Source organism: Bacidia gigantensis (assembly GCF_019456465.1).
Source record: "Bacidia gigantensis strain McMullin 20006 chromosome Unknown contig_255, whole genome shotgun sequence".
NCBI classification, from domain to species: Eukaryota; Fungi; Ascomycota; class Lecanoromycetes; order Lecanorales; family Ramalinaceae; genus Bacidia; species Bacidia gigantensis.
This window is the reverse complement of record NW_025408605.1, coordinates 1344621-1365999: the sequence shown is the minus strand read 5'-3', so window position 1 is coordinate 1365999 and position 21379 is coordinate 1344621. Positions and strand designations below refer to the sequence as shown.

Below are 21379 nucleotides of genomic sequence, written 5' to 3'. Positions count from 1 at the left end.
TGCCATGCGTTCGACGACCACACTACCTCAATCACCGCAGTGCAGGTTGCATTCCAGTTCGGACTATGACTGTGGCAAGCTATCACATGTTGCTGTTCAATGCAAGGCAGTCCATGCTGTGTATAGGTCGTACGAGTTCGTGTTTGCACATTACTCCTCTGGATTTGGGACCTTCTTATACCTTGTAATCTTCGGTGTGATGATACTACAGCATATTCTGCCGGTCGGATGTCGAATAGTATCAGACTTTGGCTGAATCACGCCCCTTCTTCAGCGTCTATCTGGCAGCTCTATGTCTGTTCTCTACCTCAAACTATCTAATGCAAGCTTCCACTCCCAGCCTGAGAAGATTCTTGTCTCTGTGGGGGCCTGACGATGGGCAGGCTGTTCGCATTTGCCGTTGTTTCAGCCTGTGTGAAGCGAGCCATGGCCGAATCAACGCTGGCGACATTCGTTTACACTTTCATCAGGCTTGCAGAATGGCCGACCGAGATCTAAGCTCTGAGCTCTACCGTCTTGTGGTGGCACGAGTCTTGATCTGTCGTCATCCTTCATGCGGCGCTCGCAGTTTTGAAACCAAACTAGCCGCTCGCCCCCACTGTTCAGATATGCTACACCAAGCCTACAGTCGTATTCGCAAACGTGATTTCCTTCGGACGGGGATGAGTCAACGGTTACTGAGGTTGTGGCTCGAAATCATTGCAATAGCCTCTGCATCGTTGGCTTTTGCTCATCGAGTCTTTTCTTCCTCACTCTATTCCCAATTTTGCAAGAAGGGTAGTCGAAACAACCCATTGTTTTAAGATGCGCCGGTCAAGACTTTCGCCTTGAGCCGTCCGAGAGCTTCTGCAAGTGAACCTTTTAACTTGGAACCTTCCCCTGGCCACTCGTCCAGTAGTAGGCCTCTCATTGGTGACCGAGCCTACGATCTGGATGGGAGACATGATCGTCAAGGTTGTGTGAACGGAAATGACCAGCATCTACCTGGCGTCTTGTGCCACAATTCATCATCACCGTGCTCTGAGATGAACATTCAGCCTTGCATGCCCCCCTGAGATGGTAGCATCGGAGTCTCCGACCCCTCTCATGTGAAAAGTATCCTTCGATCCTATAAGTCGGGTCGCTGTGTTCCCTCTTTGCTTGCGTCCTGCTTGGTTATCTTTATGTGAAGAGCCTTGTCTTTCCAATTTGTGAATTTTCTTTAGGTCGTCCAGTGCATGCTACAGTTTTCAGTATGAAAGCGTCAATATGGGTTGTAGCAATTATGATTGCCCCAATCCTTGCCTCACCTAAGTATCGAAAGAAGTCGTGGTCATCCAGCGCCAAGCCAACAAACACATGGTCATCGTCACCGCCTGGTCCATCGGATACTAATGGCTATTCCAGCGATTACTCAAATGATTACTCGAAGAAAAAGTCTACCGGAAATGCGAACCAATACCAAGCAAACCAATTTTACCAACAGCCAGCGAGTTCAAACGGTGCTTCTGGCTCCAGTGACACCTACCCGCCCAGCCAGACTGGAAGTCTAGCCTCCGGAAATATCGCCAATGGAACCGTGATCTCAAGCGGAAGCATAACACTTCCCGCCGGCTGTCAGCAAAAGAATGATATCGGAATCGGCTGGCTCCCCAGCGACACCTCCCTCTCAACCATCGAAGGCAGTCTCGGCGCCCCCTCGTGCTGGGACGGTCAATATGCTCAAATCACCACCACAGGCGCCTACACAGATTCCAACCAACAACTTCTTGGGCATTTAAAAGACATCAGCAACCCCGCCAACACCATATTCGTAGCCTCCGTCATGCCCACGATCTCCATGTCTCAAGTCGACGACACAGTGGCTCAAGGCGTTGCCAACGTCCTTAGCCAGTTCACTACTAAGGGTATTGAAGTTTGGCTTCGCTATGCGCACGAAATGAACTACTACACCACCTCCGGCTCTGAAGGCGGTCACTACGACGGCAATCCCGACACCTTCAAGACGTCTTGGGCAGCCATGTCTCGCGCTGTCAAAGCAAACGCCAAGATCAAGATGTTCTGGTCCCCCAATAGCGGGAGCCCTGACGATCTGCAGCAATGGTATCCCACCGAAGGTCAGGTAGATATGGTAGGCATCGACATCTACCCCAAGGAGCAGCAGTCATTTGCGGATGTTTATGGGGCGTTTTGTCAGAAATTCAGTTCTGCGAGTATTCCTTTCGTGATTGGGGAGACAGGGGCTGGGCCGAGTTTGAAGGACGGGTGGTTTAAGGAATTGGTGAGTCCAGAGGCGAAGACGGCTTGTCCGAATTATTTGGGGTTTTCGTGGTTTGAGTATGATAAAGAGGCTGATTTCAGAGTGGCGACTGCTGGGGAGAATATTGCGAAGCAGGTATTGAGTTCGTAGTAGGCCACGCTATCAGAGATAGCAACCGTTCGAATTGTGCATTTAGATTTATGAGAATCTTGAGCTTGGATTATACACCCTAGCTATGAGGGACGCCCATGGAACGCTCTTGCCACCCTGTAGACTTCGTTGAACATTGAAAACGCTGAAAGAGTCTATATAGTTACTTCGTTGTAAATCAGCGCATCCTCCTTTCAGAGAAACATCAGCCCTTCCGCTTCCTCACATCCTTCCTCTGTACATGGACATAACTCCCTGTCCCATCAACTTTGTCTACCTTCCCATTCTCAATGATCTGTTCCACGCCTTCACAAACCGCGTCAGCAATCCTCTCCGTATCAACCAGCCCCTCCACCATAATGCCCTCTTCCTTCGCTTTCTTCTTATCTCTCGGCTCTCTGAATCTCTTCCTCACCGTCTCAATCATTTTGCCGAACCAGTAGAAATTGAGCGTATTCAGCACAATATTGCTGACTAAATACACACAAGCCAGCCACGTCGGGATCACATAGTTCCCTGCATATCGCATCACCTCATCATCCTCTCCTAGGGGCTCAAAAATTTGGTCACTAGCTTGTTTTGCGAGGCGAGACGTAGCGTCGAAGTGTAAGCCTGCCCACACGTCTTGATACACGCGTATCGATTGGTAAGTACCCCAGAGCAACCGACAGCCAAGGAATGACGCGAGGAGAACGATGCCATTATACCACTGCGGCTTCGAGCCAGTCATATTAAGCTTATCGAAGAACCAGTGGAAATTGAGGAACGGGCTGGAAAGCTCGTAGAGAATGAACGTAGGCCCATAGAAGTTGACGAACGGTCTCTGTCACATACACGTCAGCCGTGATCACCATATGAGTTCTCCCTGTCTCGGCCCCTCCTCTTCTGTATTCCATCCCATTGTCCTCCACCAGAACCCGCAAGAAGGAGATAAGGAAACCCACAAATCCCAATCCGAAAACTCCCAGCGCAGCAATGGCATGCAACAGCAAACCCACCCCAAACACCCTCGTATGCCTAACACAAATCCCCAAATCCCACAAAAAATACCCAGCCGCAAACGCCTGAATCATACCACTCGCCCCCGTATACCCCCACACCCGCTCCTCCCATCCCATCTCCCCCTCTCTTCGTCCTGCCACATCGCCCACAACGCCGCCGTGCATATCAGCACAGATTGGAAGAGCGACACCACGTGCACGTCCCAGTTCATTTTTGTCCGGTGTGGGAAGTGCGGGTAGATGTGGGGGAAGAGGCGAGTGGATAAGTAGGGGGAGAGGGAGACGTAGATAAAGGTGTATGTGAGCGTGGCGAAGAGGAGTTCGTGGATGTGGAGATCGAGGGTTGTGAGACCGACGCGGACGAAGAGGGGACGGAGGTAAGTGGAGAGGTGTGGTGCGGGGAGGGGGAAGGGGTCGTGCATTGTGGAGGGTTGGGGATGTTGATTTCTGAAGATATGAAATAGGAGATTGGGGCTTTAGCGGTCCATATTGTCGAGGGAATGCTCTTTATGTTATCGGGATCTTGGCGAGGCGTCAGTCGGTGAGATCGCGTGTGAGGACCGCGTCATGTGGTGAGGCTTACTATGGACAAGAAGGGCAGCAGGCAGATGTCGATATCCATGGACATTCCCCGACAGAGTGCGGAGATACGCGGGGATAATTTTCTGCAGGTCGCCGTCTAGACCGCTGGACTTGGACTGAGGCTTGTGAGGCTACAACTAAACAACTTGACGGAAAGAATGTTGTGTGGTAAGGCATCATCATTGACTAAACATTGCTTCGTATAAGGGTATCTCCAACGTCTTCGCTCAAACCATAAAACCCGCATCGAAATACCAAATAATAATGTGAATAGTAGCTTCCAAAAAGCGAGATATCAATCCCAAGGATAGTCTGCCTCTTCGACTCTGGTACAAGTCAGGTAATTCAGGCTTCCCGAGTCCTTCCCAATATCTAGCTCCAAATAGCTTCTGCTCAATGGCCTCACAATTTCCCTCGCCAACCCCTTGATCTCATCAACTTTTTTCTCAAATCTTTTTAATACCTCTCTGCTATGCTCGTCTGGCTTGAGACGCACGAAGCGTTTGCATTCATCGTGCCCAAGGTAGCTTGACCCTCCCGCCCCTAGCTTTCTGTATAAGCTGCCAGGACTTGGCGACGTTGGTGCCAGACGATTTCGATTAGAGTCGGATGTAGGTGGTGGGGGCGCAGGTGCTGTGTTGTCTGCCAACCATTGTCTGAACAAGGACAATGCAAGCCAGTCTGTGTAGGCATTACTGGGCGACACCCGCTCGCCCTTCGGCGTTGTGAGATTGATTCGAAAGAGCCTTGCTTCGGCCTTCATCTTTCGCTCCGCCAATTCATCAACTTTGTCTTCGATCACTTCGATCACGGCTTCGGGAACGGTGTGTTTCAACTGACTCGAGCCGGAAGGCCATTGTCCGACCACGTGCACAAGAGCTTCAGCAAAAATGACTTTAGAGCGGGAAAGATATCCAATTCTGAGGTAACTAGGCGGGTACTTTGCGATTTGCTTCCAGAGTCTTCCCTGAAATTGGAGCAGATGGTGGTCTATCCTCGGCCCAACAACGTCAAGAGCATCGTACATGTCGGCTAGCGTGAGAAGAGATTTGCATTGTATATACGCCTCAGCAATGTTGACGGCGTCGAGAGAGGGAGAGTAATTATAGAAGATACGGAAGAGGTTATCGTAGTCGCGAATGGTGTCGCTATCAGCATTGCTTTGAGAGTTCGGTTTAGCAAGATGAGAGGCGGATTGGAGGGCGGAAAAATTGGACATTGAGCGTAGAAAGCCGGTGGCTGGCGCTGAGGGTTTGTTGGCTACCGGAGATGGTGGAACTGAAGTGTGGCCGCCGAATAAAGTTGATTGAGGTTGCTGGATTCTTTAGTCAAGCTCTGCTCCTTTCAGGTCACGTATCTTACCCTCTGAACCAGCATCGGCACCTCTTCCTCCTTGTTGCCCCAATCCAGCTCATATCTTAACTGTATCTTCTCTCCATTTCTCAATGGTCTCGTCGCTTGCCCTTCATCAACGTCGACATCGCCATCTTCGCCAATACTTCGTAGCCCATGTGTTGTGGGTATTCCATTCTGCTGCACTTTCGCCCACTCCTCGCTGGTACTAGCCTCGAAGAAGCCTGCATTTTGACTAAGTATCAAGCGATGTAACATGTACCTCCGTTCTTGCCCATCCGCGTTTATTATTATCTCGACATCGCCCGTTTGCGCAAAGTATGGAAATTCGTTTTGTGGCTTGTACGTGCCACCTCCACTGTGGGAGCGGCTGCTGCGGTGCCGACGATTTGAAGTGGTCCGAGAAGACGAAGCGACTGAAGGGGCGCGATGGCTAAGTGTGCGATGTTGTTGTTCTGGGCCTTGCGCGTGGGAGACCATCGTGGTAAGTTGTGGCAGGAATAGTGAGGCTGAAAGCGCATCACTCCATACGTCTTGTAGGGGACGTGACAGACCCCAAACGACTTTGCGACTGAGGTGTATCCTCGATTGTCGTAATGGTCCGAGTCTCGTTTTATTGACCCCAAGCGGGGCGTTGGGGTGGACTCAGCTCATGCAGCAAGCAAGGAACGAAGAATCTTTGTTTGATTGGTTGGGAAGCATTGATGGCCACCGCCCCTAACCGCATTGATGCAGGTCAGTCGAAGGCGATCTTTCGCCCCATGGGAACTACATAGATGGGCTTAGGCAACAACTAGACTTCGATGTATATGGCTATTTGCTATGTACATTGACTGGACCTCTCTTAGCTCGCAACGTTAATTTTGTGCTTGCCAATTATCTTCTGGCCATTCATCCACGGCCACAGCGCCTCAGGAATTCTCACGACGTCGTCGTTTTCCCATCCGTTCTCTAATATAGCGGCTAGTATCCTTGGAACTGCCATGGCTGTTCCATTGATGGTGCTCGGAAACACCAGCTCTTCATTCAGCGTCTTGACCCGAGTATTGAGCCTGCGTGTTTGATAATCGGTACATATACTTGCAGAGGTCACCTCGCCCCAGCCGCCATTCAAGTCCTTTCTCGATGGAAAATAGACCTCTATGTCACGTTTCCTTGACGCGCTTGCACCAAGCTCGCGAGCTGGCATTTCTAAGAGTCTGAAGGGCAGCCCAAGTGAAGTGATAATCTCCTTTTGTATTGAAACCATCTCATCGAAAATCTTTACCTCTTCCCCAGGCATTGTCCACGCAAACATCTCGACTTTGGTAAACTCGTGGACCCTATATAGCCCTCTTGTATCTCGTCCGCGAGCGCCAGCTTCCGCCCTATAACATCGACTTGAGCCGACTATGCGTGCTGGCAGATCTTTCTGTTGCAAGGTCTTGTTTGCTTGCATGGTGGCAAGTGGAATTTCGGCCGTACCTGCTAAGCTGAGCTGTGGTTTTTGGGTTTGCGCATCATTATACGGTCTATGAATGTCATAGACTTGCTGTTCGCCATTTTGGTCGCGCGGTCGGTAGCCACAAGCTTGTGCGATTTGAGAGTATATCAGAGTAGGCGGATCGCATGGTTCATATTGATGTCTTTCTACAACAGATTCAGCGTAATTTACTAAAGCCCGTGCGAGCTTTTTGGCCTCCTTGCGAAGAAAGTAGAATCCCCATCCGGAGGTGGAGATAGCAGAACTGAAGTCAAGTATGTCAAGCTGTGTGCCAATGCGAACATGATCTCGGAGTGCATCATCATTGCGATCTGGAGGCGGAGTGGCTTCTATTATCAACGGTTTGTCACCGAGAGGAGTTTCGTCGCTCGACAGATTAGGCAATTGGTTAGACAGTCCGGCGATTTTGTTCTGCAGCCATTCCTGCTGGGGTTCACTCTGCTCTAATGAGACCCTGAGTGAGCGAGCTTCTGATAAGAATGATTTTTTTTCGTCTTCCTCTGCAGCTGCAATTTGAGTTTGGACATTTTTCAACTTTTGTCGAGCCTCAAGCGAAGATCTCTCCAACTCTAACCATTGCGAATGGCAATCAACAATTTGCTGGGGAATCTGAGCACTGCCACCATATCTTCGATGCACACAGTTCTGTGAATAGAGAGCAGGATTCGATCGTATAGCTTTGATGTCAATGGAAGCTTTGGGGAGGACTTGAGCACCGGTATGCGATATGTCCTTGCTGGTGGAAGAGGTGGACTGAAAGCGCAAGATGATGTTATTACATTTTTTTGACGGGTATGAGCAGGCTACGCGCGGTACGTAGCGCAGCATACCACGAGTTTCTCCCCGTGATCTTCAGCTTCTTCGTTCGCGTGAAGTCTTTTCAGAACTCCTGGCTAAAGTCAGGCTCGCGGGTGACAATACTCATGGGACAACCAAGGCGAAGAAGATAGCGCCTTGGCTGTCCCATGAGTATTGTCACCCGCGAGTCAGGCAAAATTGTAGCGGCGGCAAATATTTTCTCCGATCCGATCCACCTGGAAAAGATAGAAACCTTGATGCAAAAACACAGTCTCTATGCACATCCCGGGGCTGAACGAAGCTCTCCTGAGTGAGCTGCACATACTCTCGTTGTTCATTTCGAAGTCGACAAGTGTGATCGACACTACAGCAAGACCAAGATAGTCGTAGTACATGATGTCTAGGTTCTTCGAGGAAGATCTGGTAGCCTTCAAGTGCGATCCTTCGCTTTTGGGTATTATTGCCCGATCATGGCGAGATTTAGATCAAGAACCCTCAGAGACATACACATGGTATTTCCACGAGGACGTACCCCGTGACGTGGAGTCTGTCTTGCTACGAGAGGGCCGGCTTTTACAGGGCTATGTGATGATTGAATTTCCCAACTTTGCTGACGAATTTTGCCTAGTCAACGAGAAGGCTTTAAGACTTGTCGACCGAAGCCTTGCTGTAGGAGACCTTGTCAAACGTAGCATCTCTGATATTCAGAGCGGAACTGTCATCTCTACATCCATGCGATGCAAAATTCAACCATGCTGCTCTCTCTCCCTTTTTCATAATGACTTGGGTAATATGAGGGTTTCTAGACAAGCTAATCTTAGTTTGACTCCAGCATGTGGCGACTCTTGTAGTATTGATTCGGACCTTGAGGTTTGGGCCTCAGAGCTGAAAGATCATGGCGACTACCGCGAAGAGGATTTCATTGCCTACAAAGACTGGATAGGTCAAATTATGACGACCGTGGCTGAGATTACTATTCGCCTTACTAATGGGAGCGTGGTGACTGTAGACGATCCACAAGATGTGTATGAGCCAACGTTTTACGAAGGCTCAATGTCTGCGCGTTATGTTCAACACCTGGCTCGCGCCCGCTACCACTGGGATGACGAGAATGGTTCCAAAAGTAGACTGTATAACAATCCCTTGAGTGGTTCTTGTTATCCTGGTCAAATAGTCCAAACCAAGAAGGCCAATCTCAGGAAAGGACGCTGGAGATTTGGTGCTTACAGCCCGAACATTCCGCCTTTTGGTATGGTCTTGGAATCAAGAACGGTGGAGATAGATGTTGAATGGTTATATCCAAACATTCTCAAAGAAAGAGTTTCGCATGCGGCTCCGTCTGCCATACTGACGACCGACGATATCAATAGTGGTCACATTCGAGTTTACGACCGCAGCAAATTGCCCAGCAAACCCTTGAGTCTCCAGCTTGCAAACGCATCATATAGTCCTGACATAGGCCTTGGAAGCTTCGTGAGATTCAATGGTTCTGACATTGCGGGCGAGAGCTATAAAGAAATTGCAGAGATTGGCCTCTATCAAATACCCCGAGTTCAGACTCAAGGCTTTGACATGAACGTTTTCCGAGTCACACATACTAAGACAAATGTTATGGTGCAATGGCAGGACGGTTCGATCAGCGAGGAGGCCGCCACAAGTTTGGATCATTACGAAAACTCAGATGACCATGATGTTTGGCCAGGTGACAAGGTGTCTTTCCAGCCTGACGAAAAGCGTCAAGTGGATGGCTCAAGCGAACTTATCATCACGAGCAAGGTTGGGGTTGTTCAGTCGGTAGATGCAGAATCCCGGATCGCTCAGGTGCACTGGTATGAGAAGCCAAATGTCACTTTGGAAGCTCAGCATGCATTCTCGCCAGAGCCAATGTCAGAATTTGGGACAATGAGCGAAAATATGTCCGATGTCTCTTTGTACGAGATATACGCTCATCCAGGCCTCTCCGTGTGCCGTGGCAACATGGTCTTCGTCTTACCTGAAACCAGGCAACTCAATCTACAAGACGTAAAATCGGTCTTAAGTCGAGATACTGACAATCTTTCTCAAAGGCTACCGACTTTTAATCGAATAACATTTCCTCCATTGCTGTCCGAGGACGACAACCTCGGCTTGGATAATTCGCAGTTAGGCACCTTTGATTACGCAGTGAGCCGAGCCTTGCATTCGCAGTTGGGGTCAGCATCAGTGCAGAATCACAAGGAGCGCGAACGTACCGGTGCGCTAAATAAGGATGTGTCGCGATTTGAGACGACCTATTGTCTTGGTGAAGTCACGGACCTATGTTCTAATGGCGAGATCCTCGTTCGACTCGGCTTGACTCCGGACGCCCTCGAGATTCGAGCTCATCCGGACCTTGTCGTACTTGTGGCTGAGGGCGACACTGCTGACGACGCCTCAGATAGCTCTGAAGATAGCGAGGAATGGACGGAATCTGACACAGAGAGTGTGGCCGGTTTGCAGACGCAGCCTGATGAGACTTCGTCCAATAGCAGCGACTGTATGATCGTTGGCACCAGCGGCGAAAGCAATCAGCAATCCGAGACGAGTGAGCAGCTATCCGACCGCGAAGATGGTGCAGCTTTGAGCGTATCACCTGCGATCATGTCAATAGATGTCCGGTCCTCGAACAATGAGCCTGATATCTCTCTCAATGACAGCTCCTTTGGTGTCCCTGTGTTAGAACATCAAAAGAGTGTTCCCGCACTGTTTGAAGTTCTCGATGGTGCGCCGCCTCAGGACCATTACTTCGCAGACAAAGTCGCTGAGCTTGACCCAAGCTTGTTGCGCCGAATCGCAAGAGAACACACAATCCTAAAGACGTCACTGCCTGATGGGGTCTATGTCAGGTCATGGGAGGCACGTCTGGATTTATTGCGCGTCCTGATCAGTGGACCGGTCAGTACGCCATATGAACACGCGCCATTCGTTTTCGATATGTACTTGGGGTCTGACTTTCCAATTTCTCCACCAAAGACATTCTTCTATTCATGGACCAGCAGTAACGTGCGGATAAATCCTAATTTGTACGAGAACGGTACAGTATGTCTCAGTCTTCTTGGTACCTGGAACTCAGAGAGAGATAATGAGGCTTGGTCCCCCAGGTCGACAACACTACAAATCATAGTCTCAATTCTTGGACTCGTCCTCGTACGTGAGCCTTACTACAGTAAGTCGTCTTCTATTTCTACGTTTTCTATTTTTGAAAATCACCAAAACATGAAACATGATGACAAGAGCGCATTTGGCTTGAGGACAGCGCTAGTCGTGGCCGATGAAGTTAAAACAAAGCTACCTTATGATTTACCGATCTGAAATGCAAACCCCTTCCAATCCATCTCTGATTGCATTACCTCGGAAACTTCTTACTAATCCTCCTCTGACTCCATAGACGAGGCAGGCTATGAAGCCTTGGTCAACACGCCCGACTCACGTTTACCGTCAGCCTTGTACAACGAAAAAGCATATGTGATGTCCAAGAATTTCGTAAAGGTCGCACTGATGACACCACCTTCAGGATTAGAAGCTGTGGTTCAATGGCTTTATGTCGATATTGAAGGACCAGAGCTATTACGACGCATAATCGATGACTGCCAACGTCTAGAGACAAACTCAACTTCACGGGCAGCGACAGAGACAGGGAATATGATATCACACCCTGAGGAAGAATGGGCAAGGGATAGGCTTAGTACGGGGGCCTTGATACCATTGAAGAGCAGCCTCAAGTGGCTTGTAGAATTCTATGAAGCTCACGCTTCGACAGATGATGACTGCCGAGGGTTGGTCTATCGGAACACAGCGACGCCAAGTCCAGTACGGACGTACCAAAGCCACTGTTAGGGAGGTAGATCCTAGGAGTGCCCTATAAGCCGGGCCCTGAGCTTGCAATTGCCCTTTTTTCGCCCCTACCAATTTCGCGTGCCCATGTTCCGAGAGACCAACGTCGTGCACAGCGACGAAGTAAATAGACATGACCGATTTTTGGCCGCAATGTATCTTGTATCTAGAATAAGCGGACCAAATGCAGACCAACGGCCTCCGTGGACTGGCTCCATAATTTAGTCCTACGTTTAAACGGAACTTGCGGCAGAGGCTTCGGATACTAATCGGCACCATATTGTCTCCCAATTGGAGAAAGGGCCATCGCTATTCGCTACTCTTTGCAGAGCTCAACAACATTCCCCCCTATCGTTTGCTTGTGCTTTGAAATCCTTTGCCGCTCTTCCTGACTCATGCCTAACTCTTCTGACTGCTTTGATGCTTGGCATGAGTCAAGTGCTCTTCCCGGAGCGGCGATTCGCATATTACAGCCTATCTCCGGGAGTGACTAACAGTCTATCTGCCCATGATGACGATGCTTAGGATTTCTTCGTGCGTTCCCTTGCGGACTCACGGTGGGGGCATTAGTTTATGAAGCCAATTGTCTAAAAATCCATAAAGGCTCTGACCCATTCCTCTTCCAGTCGCGTTTTCAATCTCCCCTGCTTTGCTTTTCTTATTGCGTGACCCCTCATTCTCGATCGTTCCCTCTGGACCTCGCATACTGTACTAATTCCTTCTTATCTACGTCTGCCATTGAAAGGGAGAGCATGATTGAACAAAGCTCTGGCGATCTATATCGCCATAAGACCCAGGAAAACGGCAAGTTTGAAGCAAATGCTTCCTGTTTGATCTGAAGCTGACAATGAGTCAGTTCCACGCGATCCTGACCTTCACCACCCCGCACCATATAATCCAGAACAGGAGCCTTCAGTACCTGCTCCTTCGACGGAGACGACAACCGCAGTACCAACGTTAGAAGATTCATCTGCCTCGGGCGTTGAGGGAACATGGGGCGAGCGAGATGTAGGCGGCCCTGTCAGCCACCGCGTTGCGATGGAAGATTACGAGGAAATGAGGCGAGAATTGTCAAATCTGTCGCCCAAGAAGTCAAAGGCTAGTTTCAAGAGCGAGAAGAAAAGCATGCACAGAGCCAAGACAAGTCAAAGTGCCAAATCCGTTCCTCCTGCACCTACGAGTCCAATTTCATCTGTTGCAACAGGCGAGAAAGATCTTGAGGCAGGCGATGCCGATTTAGCAGCTGCAAAAGAGATGGGTTTCGAGCTTGGACCTTTCATACAGGAGGGACACTTTGAGAGACGGAACACGAGAGGAGAATCAACGAAGAAAGTAGGGGTCATCTTCAAGGATCTGACCGTAAAAGGCCTAGGACAGACCAGGGTTTACGCGAAAACCCTACCGGATGCAATAATAGGAACCTTTGGACCTGATCTATATCGCCTCGTTTGTCGCTTTATTCCCGCTCTAAACTTCAATAAAAATCCCCAATTACGAACCCTCACTAACGATTTCACTGGGGTGGTGCGGGATGGCGAAATGATGCTTGTCTTGGGAAGACCTGGATCTGGATGCACTACGTTCCTCAAAGCCATCGCAAACAAGCGTGAGGAATTCATCTCGGTCACAGGCGACGTCTCGTATGGCGGCATCAGTGCCAAGGAGCAGAACGCACATTATCGTGGGGAGGTAAATTACAATGCAGAGGATGATCTCCACCTCCCGACTTTGAATGTGTGGCAGACCCTGCTTTTCTCTCTCCTAAATAAGACGAAGAAGAGGGAACGGGGCGAAGTAAACATCATAGTCGACGCGCTGATGAAAATGTTTGGCATATCACACACTGCCAAGACTCTTGTCGGTAATGAAATGGTACGAGGTATCTCTGGTGGTGAGAGGAAGCGAGTCTCGATAGCAGAAACTCTAGCCACGAAATCTACTGTCGTTTGCTGGGACAACTCGACGCGGGGTCTTGACGCCTCTACTGCTCTAGATTATGCAAACTCGCTTCGCATCATGACCGACGTTAGCAACCGTACAACTCTCGTCACACTCTACCAGGCCGGTGAACAGATATACGAATTGATGGACAAGGTTCTGGTGATTGATGAAGGGCGCATGCTGTATCAGGGTCCTGCTAGCAAAGCGAAGCAGTACTTTGTTGATCTCGGTTTCTATTGCCCAGAACGAGAAACTACCGCAGATTTCCTGACGTCCGTCACCGATCCGGCGCAACGTAGTTATCGCGCAGGCTTCGAAGCCTCCGCTCCCAAGACTGCTGCAGAAGTCGAGCAAATCTTCAGGGAAAGCGATGAGTATAAGGAAATGTTAGGTGACGTTAAAGACTACGAAACCCATCTTGAAGAGACTGGGCACTTAGATGCCCGTGAGTTCAAACAGAGCGTAAAACACCAACAGTCGAGACATGTCTCGGAGAAGTCGAATTTCACTGTCAGCTACTGGCGTCAGGTTCTATCCTGCACACGTCGAGAGTATTGGCTTGTCTTGGGAGATCTGATAACCCTGAAGACCAAATTTTTCGTCATAGTGAGCAATGGGCTCATCGTGGGGTCTCTTTTCTACGGAACGCCTCACGATACCTCAGGCGTATTCTCTAAGGGGGGCCTGGTCTTTCTTTCCATCGTCTTCCTCGGATGGTTACAGCTTGGGGAGCTTCTCAAGGCGGTGACTGGCAGAGCCGTCATTCAAAGACACAAAGAATATAGCTTCTACCGTCCAAGCGCTGTTGCACTTGGTAGGGTCCTAGCTGATTTCCCGATGATTCTCGCCATGACAACTCCATTTGCGATAATTATGTACTTCTTAGGAGGTCTCCAATCGGACGTATCCAAATTTTGGATCTTTTATATCTTTCTCTACACCACGACCTTTACACTCACATCGATATACCGCATGTTTGCCGCTTTGTCACCCAACGTCAACGACGCGGTACGATTTGCCGGCACAGCCTTCAACATACTTGTGATCTTCACAGGCAAGTCTTGAATTTTATATTTTTTAAAAATGTTGGGGCGGCACTGACACTTTCTCATTCAGGCTACCTGATCACGAAGAGACAGTTATTACATCAGAAGATATGGTTTGGCTGGCTTTACTACATCAACCCATTGACGTATGCTTTTGAAGGTGTCTTGTCCAACGAATTTTATCACCAGGTTCTGCCATGCTCAGCCCAGCAGCTCATCCCGCAAGGGCCGGGCGTAGAGCCTCAGTTTCAGGGGTGTGCTGTCACAGGGGCCAGGGCCGGGAATCCGAGTATCACAGGGGACCAATATCTTGAAGCCAGTTTCTCCTACTCTCGGTCACATTTGTGGCGAAACTTTGGTGTGATGATTGCCTTGACAATTCTTTATATTGTTGTTACTCTCATCGGTTGTGAGCTTTTCAGTTTTGTTGGTGGCGGTGGCGGCGCGCTGGTGTTCAAGAAAGGTGCCAAGTCTCCCGCGCCCTCAACAACGAAGGCCGTTGATCCCGAGAAAGCTGGCGACTCAGGAGATAGCAGCTCATCCAGTGGCGTACTTAGCGAAAAAGGACTTGCGGCTGGCACGATCCCCAAAACAACAGAGAGCGAGAGCGTGCTCACTTGGACCGATGTGAATTATTCGGTTCCATACGATGGTGGCGAGAGACAACTACTTACTGAAGTCCACGGATATGCAAAACCTGGGGTGATGGTGGCTTTGATGGGTGTCTCAGGTGCTGGCAAAACCACACTTCTGAATACCTTGAGCCAGCGCCAGTATTTTGGAAAGGTATCAGGCAACCTCCTCATGGATGGTCGTCCCCTTGGACCCGAGTATCAACGTATGACTGGCTATGTGGAGCAAATGGACATGCACGACAGCACAGCCACAATTCGTGAAGCTATTGAGTTCAGCGCGATTCTTCGGCAAGATCGAGATACTCCGAAACAGGAAAAGTTGACCTACGTTGAAGAGATCATAGATTTGCTCGAGCTTCGGGAGATTCAGGATGCCTTGATTCTCTCTCTTGGAGTGGAGCAACGCAAAAGAGTCACCATCGCTGTCGAATTAGCCGCCAAACCGTCTCTTCTATTCCTTGATGAACCCACAACCGGCCTTGACAGCCAGTCCGCCTTCACCGTGATTCGCTTCATTCAGAAGCTTGCTCGCGCCGGCCATGGCGTCATATGTACCATTCATCAGCCCTCCTCTGTGCTAGTACAGCAATTCGATATGATTCTTGCGTTGAATCCTGGAGGCCAGACTTTTTATTTCGGTCCAGTCGGTGAGAATGGGGCAGCAGTCAACAAATATTTTGCTGAGCGTGGCATTGAGTGTCCACCACAGAAGAATATCGCAGAATTCATACTTGAGACAGCTGCTAAGGTCAGCAAGCGGAAGGACGGCAAACGGATTAATTGGAACGAGGAATGGCGCAACAGTCAAGAAATCAAAGATCTCGTGGTGGAAATTGAACACATCAACAATGAACGCTCGAAAATTGCGCCCAAGGAAGCTTCGACTCAGCACGTTTTCGCGTCTCCTCTATGGCTGCAATGCTACATGCTGACTAAACGCATGTTCATTCAGCACTGGCGAGACCCGTCCTATTTGTATGGCAAGCTCTTCGTTGCTGTGCTTATTGGTATTATCAACGGTATGTCTCTACAGGAACAAATACTTTCCCCGCTATACTGAGCCCTACCCTCGCTCCTCTGTCAGCATTTTAGTCGTAAGTCACTGCTAATTCATTCGCCTAGGTTTCACTTTCTGGAATCTCGGTAATACATTAGCTGACTTCCAGAATCGGATGTTCTCGACTTTCCTGATCATTATCATGCCTGCCACGGTCGTTAATGGCGTGGTACCCAAATTCTACCAGAACATGGCCCTCTGGCAGTACCGAGAAAATCCCTCACGAAGCTACAATTGGTTCGCATTCAGTTTCGCCTCAACTATCACAGAAGTTCCTTCCGCCATCGTCGGGTCAGTCCTCTATTGGCTACTGTGGTATCTTCCAGCTGGCCTCCCTCGCGACTCTTCGACGGCGGGTTACGTCTTCCTCATGACGATGTTGTTCTTCCTCTTTCAGTCATCATGGGGTCAATGGATCTGCGCTTTCGCACCTTCCTTTACAGTCCTCTCCAACATACTACCATTCTTCTTCGTCATGTTCAGTTTATTCAATGGTGTGATTCGACCATACAGCCAGCTAAGCGTGTTTTGGAAGTACTGGATGTACTATATCAATCCGTCAACTTATTACATTGGTGGTGTCATATCCGCGACATTACGCGATCAGACGGTCAATTGCGCATCGAACGAGGTGGCAAGATTCAATCCGCCACCAGGCCAGACATGTGGGCAATATGCTGGCAGTTTCATCGACAGCATTGGACGTGGGTACCTGACAAATGTTGACGCCACCAGCGATTGCGGTTACTGCCAGTATAAAAATGGCGTTGAGTATATGGCTGGCCTCAACATCAAACCCAGCGACAAATGGCACTATATGCCGATCTTCTTGGCTTTCGTTATCAGCAATTGGGCCCTGGTGTACTTCTTTATCTACACTGTAAGGGTGAAGCACTGGGGCTTTGGAGTAGGGTATATTTCCCGACCTGTTGGTAAGGTGTTGAATTTGTTGATAGTCCTACCTATAAGCTTGTTGCATGAAGCCTTGAATGGGAAGAAGAAGCAGGATCCAAATACATAATACGGATAATGATTGACGCGTTGAATAGAAAACTAGAGGACGTGTAAATTCAGCACTGGATGGGCATTAGAAACCTAATGGAGCAAGCATCAATATGAATCAATACATCGAAATATTTGGTTCGCCTCTCTTTGATTATCTGTTTTTAAGTGAGGATCGCCCAAAGAATGCATCGAGTGTGTTTCTTTGCTTTGCGTTCGTTTCGCGATGAGATAACCCCTGATTGGGCTTAGCGCCTCTTCGGCAAATACGTCAATGGTCGGTCTGACAATGGGCGATTTATTGCTCGCCCAGCGCCCGTCCACCTCCAGCGACCATTTCACCTTAACACTGACAAAGCCAATTTTAGCTTGTGATTTCGGATCGCAGACTGGGACGCATTCATCTCTCCTTCTTGAAGACCTCTGTGGGCCTCGGTTTGGCTTCCTCGCGACCCTTCACCAGCCCTGCCCTCTGGCCAAATCAGCTGGATGGCCTACTCCCCCTCTCCTCACCCAGGAGCAGGGCCAAGCTTAGCATTAAGCACTGTCATTGCAAGGTCAAGACTCCATCAACGCTCTGCTACACCTCCTCCACAGCAGTCTCTGAATAAACGAGACAAGAAGCGGATGGCCATGGCTGAGCGCTTAAGCGAAATCAGTAACAACTTCGCCGAGAATCGTGATGCTTTCTTCCGAGAGCGGTTGCGAGGATACCAAGCAGATATAAACTTCATCAACAATGCCCAATTGTACAACAACAAGCCTTTAGATGATGCTCCACTGGAACAACCAGCAGAGCATGATTTTGCAGTAGCCTCCCAGTCGCAGGCAAGTCTCAATCGAAAAAACCAACCGCTAGCTCAGCTTGGTAAGCATGCCGCCAGCTTCGTTCACGAAGTGAACGCAGCTCTAGAGGAAAAGGATACCAAGCTGGTTGAGACCGCAGTAAGAGCCTTTCTGAACCAAGCCTGTAGGTATAAGCTGCTGACCAACGCAGAACAATTTCAACTTTACCATTGAACACCTGCAGAAAGACTACCAATTTGCGGTCGCTGTTGCAGAGGCAGAGCATAGACGGCTGATGGACGTTCTACGCCAACGGCTTGTCGCAAGCGTTCAGGCGAAGAAGGCAGCATTGCAACGAGACAAAGAGAAGCTGGACATAGCCGACACCAATGCGCTCCTCTACCATCCAAATCAATTCAGTATCAACAATGCTGCTAGTCCAGGTGGTCCACAAGGGAATCGAAAGACGCGACATACCCGACATCGCCTTGAAATCGATGATCTGGACTTGGCGAATGCGATCAACGGAAAGAGGAAAAGGAAGGCTCCTGTAGATGGCGAGATTGGCTCTCCTCTACGCGAGTCTGACCTTGTCAATGGAAATAAGGCGCATGAGTTCGGCCAAGAGGATCAGCCTCCACCTATGAGCCTACACACCATCGACCGCCTGTTCACCGATAAAGAGATGATCACACACGTTCAAGCTGCACATTTCGAAGTCCTCGAACAATGGCAAGCTTCTAAACGCCGAAAACATGGCGACAACTCTGCGGCCCTAGACTATGAGAGTGAATCCGACACCAACAAGACACCACCGCCGAACTTAGGCGGCGACGGTACCACAGATGACAAGTTCTTGGAAGCTCCGAGTATGGAGCGTACAGCCACAAACCAGTCATATGCGACCCGATCAATGCGAACCCACAATCTCATCAATGGAGCGTCTCGGGAGACTCTTGGAGAACTTGCCGGGCGCGAGAGAGCAGCTGAGCTACTGGGCACGTATGTGAAGGAGAAGAAGAAAGATGATGAGTACATGCGCACCTCGAGCTTGACGAATGAAGAGATGGAACAAGATGCAGCCTTGTATGCGCGGGCGATGAAGGCGGAGGATCGGAAGAGGCCGAGCGATGCAGCCTTGCACGCGCGGGGGATGAAGGCGGAGGCTCAGAGGAGGCCGAGCGATGCCAGCTTGTTGGATGAAGTTGCTGGGGAGAGGCCGGATCATGTGAAGTTTCCGAAGATTAATGGGGGTGAGATATGACATGAAATGAGAGTATCCATGGGTAAGGCAGCAAGGCGTTGGACATCCTGTGATACCCCAAGAGAGGCATTTTTATGGGGATGTTCATTATATCATTGATCGTGAACAAGACTCTTCTCACCATCTCTGAATAATCGATGTCCGCTCACTGCTTCGGTTCATACAAGCATTCCCTAGTTCCCCTCCAAACCTCCTCCAAGACTCTTCGTCCTGGGAGTAGCTTCTGCAATCACAGTTTGGTCAGCCAGAGACTCTAAAGCAGCCCTCCCTTTCCCTTGCTTCCTTCCCGCACTTGCCCCCTTCCGCTTCGTTCATCCCTCGTCTTTCTCCTCTCTTCGATTCCGGCAGGAAAATCATTGCGACTCACCGGAAACACAACCACGACCTCCTCCTCCCTCTCCACCACAACTGCTAGGTAAAACAGAACCTGAAACCCTTTGAAGGCCTCATGGATGAAAATATCACGGATCTGACTCGTGGGTATGAAGCGAACGATGGAGGGGATAAGGTAGGAGGATGATGTTGTGTGTGTCTGTATCCCAAGAGAACGGAGCACTAACAGGGACTCCTCTGTAAGAGAGTTAGTCCTGGCTCTTGAGGCGGGCGAGAGTATTTAGTGTGAGAAGCACAAGAAGAGAAAGCAATGAGTGAGAGATAAAGGGGAGCGGATTGGGACGTACTGGTATGCCATCTCCTGCACACCAGAAACAGGCTCACGATCGCAACGGGTCCAAAACGTGACCACGGCTGCTCGACAATAAAGTCGGCCCAAACGTCCGTGCCATAGATCTCGTAGCGAGGAAGCGGTAAGAGGTTAGAGCATTTGTCAATGATACAAAGAGTTATGAAAACTCCGAACAGTATGCGGAAAATAAGGACGGTGTAATGAAGGAGCTTTGAGGTGAAGGTTATGCGTGGTGGAGCGGTGGATACAGTGTACGAGACCGTGGTTGGGGAGGGGGACTGAACTGTGAGATACAGTCGAGGCATCAATAGGTAGTATGGTTATAGCATTTTGGCAGAGTGATTGCCATGACAATTAATCTAGTTTCAGGATGAGCCTGGAGCAAGTGGCAGATTGAAAATAAAGAGTGATCCTTCGCATGACGTGCAGCTCAGGAACAGGCTTAGCGCCGGCATGAGCCGTACCTTGGCCAGCAACTCTATCTGGCGAAATCTGAGCTTGCAAACAGAAGGGTACCCCAAACCTGCCAACAAATCCACATCTCTCAAATGGCACGCTCTCGCTCTGATTCAAGGTCTCTGTCTCCTCCCCCTCGTCACTCAGATAGATCTCGTCCTCACCATCAACGATCCTACTCTCCTTCTCGGTCGCCTTCTCCCCGCCGACACCGGCGATCTCCAGACACCCCTCCATCCCGCAGTCACCACTACCGCAGCCGCTCTCCTCGACAAAGACAGTCCTCTCCTCGAAGAAGGGATCGCTCACCTTCGCCAGCCCGCCGATACCGCAGCCGCTCACGCTCTCAACCTCGAAGACGAGAAGGGAAAGGCAACATGGGCGGCGGCTTCAAATGGAAAGACAAGCCCACCTCCACTGCACAAGATGACTCAGCTGCCTCGAAGCCCAAAACTCTAGATAGAGGCTATCGCGAGGCTCCTCCGCCCCGCCCGGCTTCACCCGTCAAAGACGAACTAGCCTCCAAGTTCGGTGATGACTACAGCACGCGCTACGCCCGCAAGCCCGCAGCCGATGACTCGCCCACAACAGCTCCCGCATCAAATCCAGAAGCCGCGGTCAAGAAAGAGAAGAAGAAGAAATCGGGGTCGGCGGGCCCCAAGCCCACCTCTGAGCCTCTCATCATTGTCAACGTCAACGACCGCTTGGGCACCAAAGCCGCCATCCCCTGTCTTGCGTCCGATCCGGTGAGATTGTTTAAAGCGCAAGTGGCTGCGAGAATTGGGAGGGAGCCGCATGAGATTAAGTTGCAGCGGCAGGGGGAGAGGCCGTTTAAGGATCAATTGACTTTGGAGGATTATGGGGTTAGTAGTGGGGTGCAGTTGGATTTGGAGGTTGATACGGGAGATTGAGGAGATTTTGTGAAGGGTATTTGGGATGGGATAAGCGAATGAGGAGGAGTTGCTCGTGGAAATCTCGATGCGGCAAAAATATGCCAGGCGGGACATTGGGGCTGCCTAATGTATGTTTTGGGCTCGGGGGTGATCAGA

The 21379-nt window shown here is 49.9% G+C and overlaps 6 protein-coding genes across 6 annotated transcripts; 4 read left to right on the top strand and 2 right to left on the bottom strand.

Moving 5' to 3' along the window:
- Window positions 1-1234: 1234 nt before the first annotated feature.
- KY384_007160 (uncharacterized protein) lies at window positions 1235-2389 on the top strand (the record flags this gene model as incomplete). The annotated part of the gene is made up of 1 exon (XM_044815652.1): window positions 1235-2389. One exon carries the CDS (start codon window positions 1235-1237, stop codon window positions 2387-2389), a length of 1155 nt encoding a protein of 384 aa, XP_044667526.1.
- Window positions 2390-2594: 205 nt separating this feature from the next.
- KY384_007159 (uncharacterized protein) lies at window positions 2595-5805 on the bottom strand (the record flags this gene model as incomplete). Its single annotated transcript, XM_044815651.1, has 3 exons — window positions 2595-3212; window positions 4379-5287; window positions 5335-5805. 3 exons carry the CDS (start codon window positions 5803-5805, stop codon window positions 2595-2597), a joined length of 1998 nt encoding a protein of 665 aa, XP_044667525.1.
- A 364-nt stretch (window positions 5806-6169) lies between these two features.
- KY384_007158 (uncharacterized protein) lies at window positions 6170-8001 on the bottom strand (the record flags this gene model as incomplete). Its single annotated transcript, XM_044815650.1, has 2 exons — window positions 6170-7515; window positions 7932-8001. 2 exons carry the CDS (start codon window positions 7999-8001, stop codon window positions 6170-6172), a joined length of 1416 nt encoding a protein of 471 aa, XP_044667524.1.
- A 1-nt stretch (window position 8002) lies between these two features.
- Window positions 8003-17158, top strand: KY384_007157 (uncharacterized protein; the record flags this gene model as incomplete). Its single annotated transcript, XM_044815649.1, has 5 exons — window positions 8003-10790; window positions 11013-11456; window positions 12315-14407; window positions 14539-16099; window positions 16203-17158. 5 exons carry the CDS (start codon window positions 8003-8005, stop codon window positions 17156-17158), a joined length of 7842 nt encoding a protein of 2613 aa, XP_044667523.1.
- Window positions 17159-17628: 470 nt separating this feature from the next.
- On the top strand, window positions 17629-19189 carry KY384_007156 (uncharacterized protein; the record flags this gene model as incomplete). The annotated part of the gene is made up of 2 exons (XM_044815648.1): window positions 17629-18084; window positions 18137-19189. 2 exons carry the CDS (start codon window positions 17629-17631, stop codon window positions 19187-19189), a joined length of 1509 nt encoding a protein of 502 aa, XP_044667522.1.
- Window positions 19190-20707: 1518 nt separating this feature from the next.
- KY384_007155 (uncharacterized protein) lies at window positions 20708-21241 on the top strand (the record flags this gene model as incomplete). The annotated part of the gene is made up of 1 exon (XM_044815647.1): window positions 20708-21241. The coding sequence occupies one exon, from the start codon at window positions 20708-20710 to the stop codon at window positions 21239-21241; it is 534 nt and encodes a 177-aa protein (XP_044667521.1).
- Window positions 21242-21379: the final 138 nt, after the last annotated feature.